The 11,160-nt window shown below is 38.5% G+C and overlaps 1 protein-coding gene across 1 annotated transcript; it reads right to left on the bottom strand.

Moving 5' to 3' along the window:
• Positions 1–6,147: 6,147 nt before the first annotated feature.
• On the bottom strand, positions 6,148–10,408 carry LOC122042329 (triacylglycerol lipase SDP1-like). Its single transcript, XM_042602373.1, has 4 exons — positions 9,719–10,408; positions 7,879–8,745; positions 7,506–7,649; positions 6,148–7,418 (listed from the first exon to the last, which is right to left on the bottom strand). Exons 1-4 carry the CDS (start codon positions 10,274–10,276, stop codon positions 6,501–6,503), a joined length of 2,487 nt encoding a protein of 828 aa, XP_042458307.1. The 5' UTR covers positions 10,277–10,408; the 3' UTR covers positions 6,148–6,500.
• Between the last annotated feature and the right edge of the window lie 752 nt (positions 10,409–11,160).

Genomic DNA, 11,160 nt, shown 5'->3' with positions numbered 1-11,160 from the left:
AACGGCTCGATTCCACACTAACCAAGCGAATAGAGACATTCTGTTCACTGCCAGTCGACTGCTAAAACATGCAGTCGATTGCTACAGTACTGCTACAGTAGCGCGCTACAGTACTGCTACAGTAAAACCCTAAAACTAGGATTCTACTCCGAGTATAATTTCTCATGCACTCGTACTCTCACACTTATGACTCATTTGACGCTTCATTTGCAGCTTTGACCTCTTGCCTTCAAGCCTACTTCCTTTGGCTCTCGTCCCTCGGATGTATTCAAGCCCGTGGCTCGTCCCCAATGCCATCCTTCGCGTATGCCTCGAAGTCGCTTCCCTCGACCCTTGTCCTCGCTGCCTTGTCCACGGTTCCTCAGATGCTCCATCCTTCACCGGACCCGAAGCCATCAACCTGAGTCACATGTGTATCCTGTAAACATGCACAACTCAAATACACATATCAAATACAAGGATGAACCTAACTTAAACCCTTTGCCCAAACACCAAAACACATGGTCCCGTGAACCATCGGGATTACTCCAACACCTTTATCAGTCGACGGAACATAAAAATCAAAGCGAGAATTTGAACATTGACACGACCATTCAAGTGTTCCATCTATGGAATGACATTAATCAGTCGATGGAACACTAAAAAGGCTGACCAAATTCCCTTGTGAAACGGCGATTTTAATGGATCAATCGATGAATCCTATTGACCTGTGTACAGAACGATGAATATAAAACGGTACCAAGGTCAGGGATCAGAAGCAAACAATCATTCGCTTCTTCTCCTCTCTCACCTTGAAATCTAACGGGTCTAAATCTTTCGAAGCTTCCAAAACCTTCAAACTCCTCCAAAAGATCATCATGCCTCGGTAATGTAAACACAAATATTTTTTATTATTATTATTATGCTATTTCTTTACTAAAGTTTATCTAATGTTGTACTCAAAAAGATAGTAAGAAAGCCCAATCTCATACTAGTTTCTCTAATGTTAGCACAGACCCTAGATTTTTAACTAAAGACTTACGTCACTCTTTTACTCTAAAAAAATTTAGTCTTGTTGCCATTAGATACTTAGACATCTCATTTTACACACAATAATGTCCTGAAGTAATTGATATCATCAATCATTATCAATTATAATCGTTAGTAAGTTGTCAGCATTTTTCCAATCCTGAACTTTGCTCTCACTCTTATCATAATATTTGTGAAATTGATGTATTCACATTTAAAACAAGAGTTACGGGCATAAACATACTTGTTAATCTTGACTCTTTTCATCTATTTTTGCATACAAAATTATCGGGTAGTCACTTTTGTTGCTTTCCCAACTATACATACCCTTTTTCTGAACCCTATTCAGCCTTGACCCTTGATATGATTTATGCCAAATATTTTGAGGGTCATCGTACACCTGCCATATACTACGTCAATCTCAGTCCTAGAGATAATGTTTTCTATAAAGCAATTGTCTCTTGCATTCTGTCTATAGGATCCAAAGATCAGTCAATAATTTGGCATGTACACCTATTCCTGATGTATGCTCTTTGACACTGGTTAGACCTTGACATATGTTTATAGGCGTTCAAAGCCATCATTTACTACTTCGGATATAGTTTGCCTGGGACTATCCATATGGTATATTGTCACCTTCTTACCTCCTACATTGGAACCTTCAACATTAACACTGCCATAAGTGATATCACTACCCAAAGAGATTTTGATAAAGTAGGACTTAGACACTATCTCTTGCTGGTATTAGAGTGACTCCACAAGGTTTGGCCTTCAAGCCTCGACACCAGGCTCGAGCTCAATAGGTTGTTGAGGAGGAGATGCCCGATGTTGTCGCTATACCTCAAACTCTATTACTAGATAGTTCGACTCCTTCTACACTGCAAAATCCAGTGATGCTTACACTCGTCTCTAAGACGATATGTTTGGTTGATTCGACTTACTCTAGAGTTCGCTTGAGCAGCATATAGATAGTCACTTCAACACGCTCCAGCTTCACATCGATAGTCACTACGACAACATTAAGCATCACTATAATGAACTTATCAATTGCTATGATATATTGTAGACATAGCAGTGGGAATTGTCGGACATTACCCGAGCTTGGATTAGCAGGCAACCGCCTCCTCCTCCTCCCTCCGAGGGCTAGTCCTCTAGTTCATCTTTTTATACACTTTTTGGTTGAACTTCTCTATGTATGCACTTGTAGTTGAATTTGATTGTCTTTACTAGTTCATCTTAAGCACTTTTTGTTGAATTTAACTATGTATTTCTTTTTTGAGTTATCTTTCACTGCTTTTTGATATATGACAAAGGGAGAGTATGTATGTTAATGTCAAAAGTAGGAGTGAACAAAATAAAATAACTTACAAATTATGAAAATCAGTTTAACTTATTTTACTTGCTTTCAAGAAAGGTATATTTTTTATGACTTTAAATAAATATTGTCATATATCAAAAAAAGAAAGATTGTTAGTGCAAAATGTACTAATAATCAAACTTATATGTTGATGTATATTAATTAGTTTAAAGTCAGAAGACATATATTTGATATGCTTATTAAGTGTACAGAGTCAAGTGGCTTGATAGATCTAGAGAATTATACACCAGGCAAAAAGTTCATATGGGTCAGAGGACTAGATTGGCAGAAAATTCATAGGGGTCAAAAGGATCTGACATCTGGCAAGAGGACTTGGTGGATCAGTGTAAACTAGACAACAAGGCGAGGAAAGATCTGGTGGGTCAAGGATCAGACATTAAGCATGGAAGGTTTGACACATGATAAGTAAGATAAGTCATTGGAATGGAGAGAACTAATGAGGTCGTGTCCTAATTTAGGACAAACCTTAGGCGATGATTTGACTGAGGAAACCAATAGTGGTTTCTAAGTTGAGATCAAGATAAACCTATCTATCTTTCTTTATCTTTATATATATATAATCTAACTTTATTTTGCAAGGTAAATATTATCTTTATACTAATACTGTTTGCATTAAATCAACTTTAATGGTTCTATCGACGGATAAGAAGGTTCTGTCAATAGATCCGTGGAAACTTAGAACGATCGAGATCCTAATCAAAACACAGAATGAAAAATGGTATTCCGTTGACTAATCAAGTTTATCAATCAACGGATCAAAGATTTACGGAGATTAGATTCGATCAACCAAATACAACGAAAAGGAAATATTGGTTCCGTTAATAGATAGGCTTGTTCTGTCGATGGATCACAAGATATCACAAAGATTAGATCGATCAGCCAGATCTAGCAGAAAGGAAAGTTTGAGTTTAGTCGACGAATCAAATTGATTTCGTGGTGAATCAGATCGAGAAGTTGGACGCAAACCCGGGGAGGTTCATTGGGTTCCATTGATGGATCATTAGGATTAGTTAAGGGATCAAGTTTGAATTCAAAAGTTCAGCTGGATTAGTGGGATTTGATCGGCTGGTAGCTCGAATATAAAAAGAGGCCTCGAGGGCAGAGTACATTATCACTTTTGCTAAAGAAATGACTACTCTACATCGTACTCATTCTCTGCGCCAAGCTCGTCTTCAAACAAGTCTCTGCATTGAGAGGAACACTAATAAAATACTTTCAACTACTACTATTTCAAATTTGATCATATCTTAAAGAAGTGGAGAGGGTGCGTCGGGCAGATGACTCTGTTGTTGATTGAGAGCAGATTCTAGGATGGAGAAGAAATGATACCTAGCACTCCTCCAAGGCACCCCTTCCTGTGCACGCCACAAAGAGAGCAAAGGGAAATGTTAGAGTAAGAATCAGGGAGGGGGTCCTTAGCGCAGACACTCTGACGCTCAAATCAGTACGGTAGCCGAGCGAAATGGAGAAAATGATGAATAGTAGAATAACAGTGTAAATGCGCGAGTGTACGGATGCATATGCATTCATGCGAGTACCTAGACAACGGAGAGGACCCCTTTTTTTATACCGCCTCTCATAACCTCCACCTTAATGAGGCGGTAGAGAAGGTCTAGTGTTAGAGTATGTCGAGTGGTGGAGTATGTACGACAGCCTTCCTATAGGCAGAGGAAGGCTCCATTGCATGTATATGTCAAAGTAATGACATATTCCCTGACAGGTTGTTACGATTTTCTAACAATGTTGTCTTCTAAAGAGAGTCCAACTGGCTATGACTCAACTGACTGTAGACTAGGAACCATGCTCATATGGGGAACTGGGCCTCGAATGTCCGACCGGTGTTGGGGCCGGACTGATGTAAGCTGAGGGTCATGTCCATGAGTGAGAAGCAGAGCCCTGGAGGTCCGACCGGCTCTGGGCCTGGACGGATGTAAGTTGAGAGTCTTGCCTTTGGAGAAGTGGGAATTGGGCCCCGTAAGTCCGATTAGCTCTTGGACTAATCGACTATAGACTTGGGGCACTGCCTTTGCGTAGTGGGGAGCTAAGCTCTGCGGGTCTGACCAGTTCTAGGGTCAATCAACTATAGACTAGGGATTCGATATCCGCTCAGACAATATGTCCGGTCGGACTTTATGTCAGAGGTTCACATTGCACTCGGCCGCTATACTTGAATATAGAGTTTGGTCCAACCGAGCGATGTGCCTAATGTGTCCGATCGACCCTTTGGTCCGATCGACCCTTTGGTCCGATCAATCCTTTGGTTCGATCAATCCTGTGGTCTGATTAACTAGAGCACTTAGTGATGATACTGAACTTATTTCAACATGATATCAATATGACCCAAGAGTTAATCTCTTCTTAATTTTAATTGTCATATCAACTGACTTTCTTGACGTTAAACCTAACTTCATATGTCCCACCTTACCCGACCATTCATGCAAAAAGAATATTTCTATCCTTTGAAATCTTATGAAAATCTGAATATAAATAAATCATAACCCCGCTAGTCAATAGATGATGCAAGAAATATTTCAAAATTGCTATATGAACTTTGCTTATGAAATTAAACTGTTGTAAATTTATATAATAATCAAAAACTATTAACGAAGGATAATTTAAATTGGAATATAAAGGAATTGAAGAGTGTGGTTGGAGAAACATAGAGGAGTTTTATTTATGAAATTAGATTAATTTAGGTTAATTTAATTTTGCTCAAAATTACTAAAATATTCAAAATTAGAAAAAGAAGGAACCAAATAAGGGTGCAAGGGATCACTAAGGATGACATGTTTTATCAAAAAAAAAAAACAAAAATACTTGTCTATAATTTGACCCCTTTTAGGTTTACTAAAATTGATCATGAGCTATTTAAGTTTCAAATAAATAACCTTTTTGTTGTTATTCAAGGGCTGAGCAGAATTTCAGTTCAACCAAAATAATCAACTGAATTAAATTAATTCAAAATTTTAATTCGATGTATTTACAAATTTATTTTTTTTAAATATCAATTATTTCAATTAAATCCATTGTGTTTCAATTTTAAATTTTAAATTTTAATTAACCTATTAAATTAATTTTTTATTATCAATTAAGTTTTTACTAAAAGCCTTAATATTTTTGAAAGATCAATTTTTTATTAATTCAATTTTAATAATAAAAATTGATTGATTCAATTGGTAAAAAACATTGATTAATTTAATTCAATCAATTTAATTTTAATTGAATATTCATCCTAGTTTCTGTCGTACATATTATGAATGTTTAATAATATATCTAAATTTTGTAGTGTTAGATGGCTTCAAGTTCTTCAAAAAAACCAAATCCTGACTTTAGAAGCATTGCCTCATACGATTATGAAAAGAAACTATAATGCAATGATTTTGTGTTTGAGAAATAGAACTATAAAGCCAAATGCTTCAACTTTTAAAATGTTTCATACAAAGTTAAATGTTACCCGCACCTTAATGCTACCATTTATTTCACTTTCACTTTTAAAGTCAAATTTGCATTTTTATGCACATTTGGATGCACTCATATCAAGGTACCATGATGAGAAGTTGAGCAGATTACCTTAAGCTATCGAATCACAGAGGTAATAATCAGGATAGGCATGCTGAATACTCGGACTCTAGTTATGCTTGCAGTTGATGCTCTACTTTTTCTGGAATAAAACGGGAAAGGTTCTGATGAAATTGTATTAACTTTCATATTATCTTTCGTGAAGCTTCCTAATCAGTAAGAATAAACATACACGAGGATGATGAAATTTTATGCAACGGAAATAATACTATCGTTGCATGAAAGAACATTTGTATCGTCCATTTTGTCCAATTGTCTTAGATTTCAACTAATTATATCTCTCTGTGGTAGAACATTTGTATTCTCCATCTTTATACTATCAAAGAACAAAGTTGAATCCTGGTGCTCCACTCTTGGACCTTGTGTAGCACATCGACTAATGTTTGTTCCCTTAAACGCCAAGGGAATATCTGAGCAGTAAAATAGTTTGAGAGGTTTCAGAAATAAGGAACTGGAAATACCATGAGAAAATAAGATGGATCTCAGAGTCCTCTGGTTAGGCATGGTCATTGCTATCATCAGTTTGCCGCTGACCTTAACTGTGAGCATCACCTTGAGAAGGTGACTGGTAATCTGACTTCTCATCCTCACCAGAGTCAGATGCTGTACTGATATCGCAAATTTCCATGCATACATTCTCTTCGTCGGCTACTCTAGGGTGATCTTGCTGTGGTTCAGATTCAGTGCTCCTATTTAGCAAGGCCCCCACCTTTACAATATTAAACACAATCCCATTTTGTATCCTTTCAGGTTGCAAAAGGTCTCCGGTGGAAACTGTAATGCTTGTGGGAGCAGCACCGGGAACTGAATCTATATTTTCTGAACTTCTATCAGTAGCTATCCTCGAGTTGTTATAGTGAGGATCCCTACCAACTACATGTGCCCCCAATAGAGTGGGATGTGCCGCTGAAACATCATCTTCTTCTTCCCATGATCTATTGAATTCTGATTCCACCTCAAGACTCTGTACGAAGCTGATAAATTTAGCAGCAGAAGCTGTTCTCATCAAAGGGCCACCATTTCTTGTCCAAGAATTTAGGTCTATAGTCTCTGATTCACTATCACTTCCGTCGTGCATGCTTCGTTGAGACTGGTTATTTCTGTTCAGTTGCCCAGCAGAAGGATTTCCCTGTTGGATTGAAGCGGCAGAATCCACAATTAAATCTTCTTCAAGTGAGCCTGATGAGTTCTCCCTAGCAATGCAATTCCATGAGGGAATTCTCCGAGAAGCACTGAAACGCATGAAGTTTGTGTGACCTTGGGATGCAGCTGCCCTCTCAGCACTTCTCTTGAGCCTGCGCATATGGTTAAGGAGAGCAACACATTCATCTAGTGCAAGTTCAATCGCACAGTTGGTCTTAATTGCAGAGAGCTTCTCCCATGTGCATCTTCTTCCTTGGTTAGCAGCCTTTTGAAGCTCCACATGTGATGGGTTTTGAATAAGCTTTGAATACTGAAACCAGAAGCGAACCAAAATCTGTCAACCTATGAAATCTTCAAAAATGAGTTTCAACAAAATATAAGAAATAGAAAACAGTACCTGAGCAAGAGTGGCAGGCATAACCACTGTAACGTCACCCTCCCAATCTTGAGCAAACAACTTAGCAATGCCACCCAATCGAAAACCAAGTTCAAGAACTTGATTGCATCGATGTTTAACTTCCATTTCGACAAGGTGAGCAAGCTGCATATAGATCAACTAATGAGATTGACAAATTTAAATAGTTGTTGGCATACAATTGCTTGCTAGACAACTTGTTACAATCCTTACAGTAATTAATACAATATATCATGTATCTGGTGCAATAGTACTTAGTAAAAGATTTTCTTATAGAAGTTTGATTATTATAATCAAATTTTAAGGTTAACAACAAAAACAAAGGCATCATCATGAAGACAATAATCCCAAATACCTTTGCAGCAAAGTTTCCACCATAAGCTCTGATAATTTCCTTTACTCTCAGCAATGGGGCTATATGAGGATTGGCTTGGCTAACAATAAAGTGGTTGACATTAAATAATTCCTTCAACTGAATCATAGGCAAATCACTCTCCAAGCTTCCATCTCTCCACCGACGTGCTGAAGCTCCAGGATTATCCTCGGGGCCTAATGAAAATGGTGCATGATAAGGAACAATTTCACCAAATCTATCTTTTGCCATCAACTCCTGAGCCTCAAACAATCCAGGAAATGCACAAGAGGCAGTTACAGCACTCCAAATAACAACATGAGGAGAGGTCAAGTAATTAAGGCATCGAGGTGGTTCATGTTTTCTGGGAGAACAAACAGTTATACCAAGTATACGGCCAGTCATATCATAAGCCTCTTGAAATGTTAAATTACTCGTGAGATGCCTCAAAAGCCTTTGTAATTGCCTAATCTCATGGACTGCACCACGTGTCATGATCCTCTTAACCACTGCGAAAACCCCACCTAGCTGGTCAAAAAACTGCAATGAGTGCCATGAATCTTCAAAGAAGCTCTCAAGCTCAGGCCAAGACCTTGTTGCTACAATAGCACACATTATGGAACCTACACTGGATCCTGCTATGATTCTAGGCAGCAGTTTATGCTCCACTAATGTTTTTACTACGCCAACATGGAAAGAACCCAGTGAAGCACCACCACTTAGGAGCAAGGCTGACCTACCAAAAGCATGCCTTGTTTCATGTAGAAATGCAAGTTTCTCTTCCAAAAGCAACTCATCTGAGTCTGAATCGCAAACCATTTTCAATTGAATTGAAACTTCATCAATGTACTCCTTGATGAGTTTTGGTACCTGCATTGCAATCAATTTGGTGGTCAATTGGTCAATTTACTTGAGCTAGATAGTAAAGGATAAGAAATAAGGTAACATCGGAACCATCACTTTGTCCAGTGTGGAAAATATCTAGCATCCGTACACATGTAAGTCTAGCAAGTTAAGATCATAATTTCATAAGGGAAGCAAAAAAAAACACCCTCATCCCTGCCCCTTTGGAATATCTTTCCCACACCTTTTACATGAGATATCAATATACAACATATAATGCATAAGAACACTTCCAAATGATTATTCAAAATCAAGGACAAGAAAAAATGTTCCACACAGAAGACAACCATTTATCCCAATGTCCTGCTCAACTCCCCTCAATTGCCACCACATTATTGATACCAGACCTTCAGGATTTTCCCCTATGCATATAAATTCTCTTAGCAAGAAAGAAATCAGGATGTTGGTACAAGACCAAGATCTATTATTGATCCCATAGTCTTATTTGTTTCAGTTAGAAAATAATCCAGTCACCACAACTCCAGCTGTGGATGCTTAACCTAGTAGATATGATTTTGAAACAGTGATAAAAATATAACCAGGTTGGAACTTCAGATGAGCATCAATGTTTTTATCGATTCCACTTTATTACCAACTAAGAATCATTACTACGGAATTCAAGCTTTAAATATTACAAGTTTGGTGTATCAGTTATTAATGCTAAAGACATGCAAAACTAACTTCTCAAGAAAACCTGGCAACCTTTTTTAAATGTTGGATGGTTAGAAGGTAGTTGGAGTGATATGTTATGAAAATTAAAACCAGAAAAAGCACCTGCATGAGTAGCAAGGTTAACAATGACAAAGTTACTAAAATGAAGGTGACTCAGATTAACGTCTCTCCGTGAAAAAAGAATCCAATCATCGTTATCAAGCTTGAAGCATATAGGACTGAAAAAATAGGGACCAAACTCAGCAACGCTAAGAAACAAATACGATACCTGAAGCCTACCCTTGTGCAGCTCGGGATTGCACATGTTGCCGAGATTCCTGAGCAGGTCTGTGCGCATGCAAAAAACGATGTCCCGCAGGGATCCGTCCTGGCGGCGCTGGCGCAGCTCCTGCAGCTTATTCCGGACAAGTTCCTCGTCGTAGAGGTCGCCTTCGCTCATCTTGGGCGTCAACTCCTTGTCGAGCATCTTGGCGGCGTGGGACCACTCCTCGTACGTGAGCGCGCTGCGCATCATGTTGCGCCAGAACTTGCGTCGGTAGGCTGACTCGGCGCGGGACCGGACGTTGGTGAAGCGGCGGAGGGCGAAGGCGACGAGCGTGACGAGGACGAGGATGCCCTGGGCGTTGCGGGGATGGAGCGATGCGGCGAGGGGGAGCAGCGCGCCGTCGCGGAGACGGCGGAGGGCGGCGCGTAGGAGGAGGAAGAGGCGCGTGCGAAGGAGGCGGAGGGAGCCGCAAAGGAGGACGCGGAGGGCGATGGCGCGGCCGAGGACGGTGGAGGGCCCGATCGAGAAGGCGTCCACCGCCGCCTCGTTGGTGATGTCCATGGATCAGAATCAGATATCAGATCTCGATCCCGATCCCTCTTCTTCAGCCCCTTTTTGCAAAATTTCTCTCTCAGCTTGAGGGGAGGAGGTGGCGTGCGGATATTGAATTGAATTGAAAGACTTTCTGGGAATCGCGATCGCGGATCGCCAAATAAACACACACAAAAATAAAATAAAATAAGTAAAAGGGGCCAGGCCACCGCGGCGCGCTGTTCAAAATAGACCGAGAACAACACGTGGATCCACATCAAAGGGAGGAGGGATAAACATGTTTATTGTTATTTATTTGGATAAAAATCTTAAACGTCACCTATAATTATTAAGAAAGATATTGTTTTCAAAAAATCTATTCGTATCAATTTGTTTTTATTTCGGTATTATTATAACAGTTAATTATAAAATGCTTTTATATATATAAAAAAAAGTAAATTAACCATATCATTTTAAAATTATTATAACAACTATAATAATTTTAAAATAATTTTAATTAAGTTAATAAAAAAATTATTAAACTAAAAATAAATATAATTTATTTTAATATATTATAATAATTATTTTGTAATTGTTATAGTAAAAAATATATATCCCTAATAATCATGACTTGTATCATTCTACCATGTATGATACATTTGTAAAAAAATATATATATATGAAATGAAGGGTTACTATTGAGATTTTTTACAAAAATATATATATGAAATGAAGGGTTACTATTGAGATTTGATGTGACCTTGAGAGTTCAAATTCAATAATCCTGATTAATCCTCTCTCCTTCACTTACATGATCAGACGACTATTAAGAACCACCATTATGGTTTTTAAGGTTTACAGCCTTTAACGCAACTTTATCGTTTTCACATTCTCATCTTCATCTTCTTCCTCTC

This window comes from Zingiber officinale, chromosome 2A, assembly GCF_018446385.1.
Source record: "Zingiber officinale cultivar Zhangliang chromosome 2A, Zo_v1.1, whole genome shotgun sequence".
Classification (NCBI taxonomy): Eukaryota; Viridiplantae; Streptophyta; class Magnoliopsida; order Zingiberales; family Zingiberaceae; genus Zingiber; species Zingiber officinale.
This window is presented reverse-complemented; position numbering and strand designations above follow the sequence as displayed.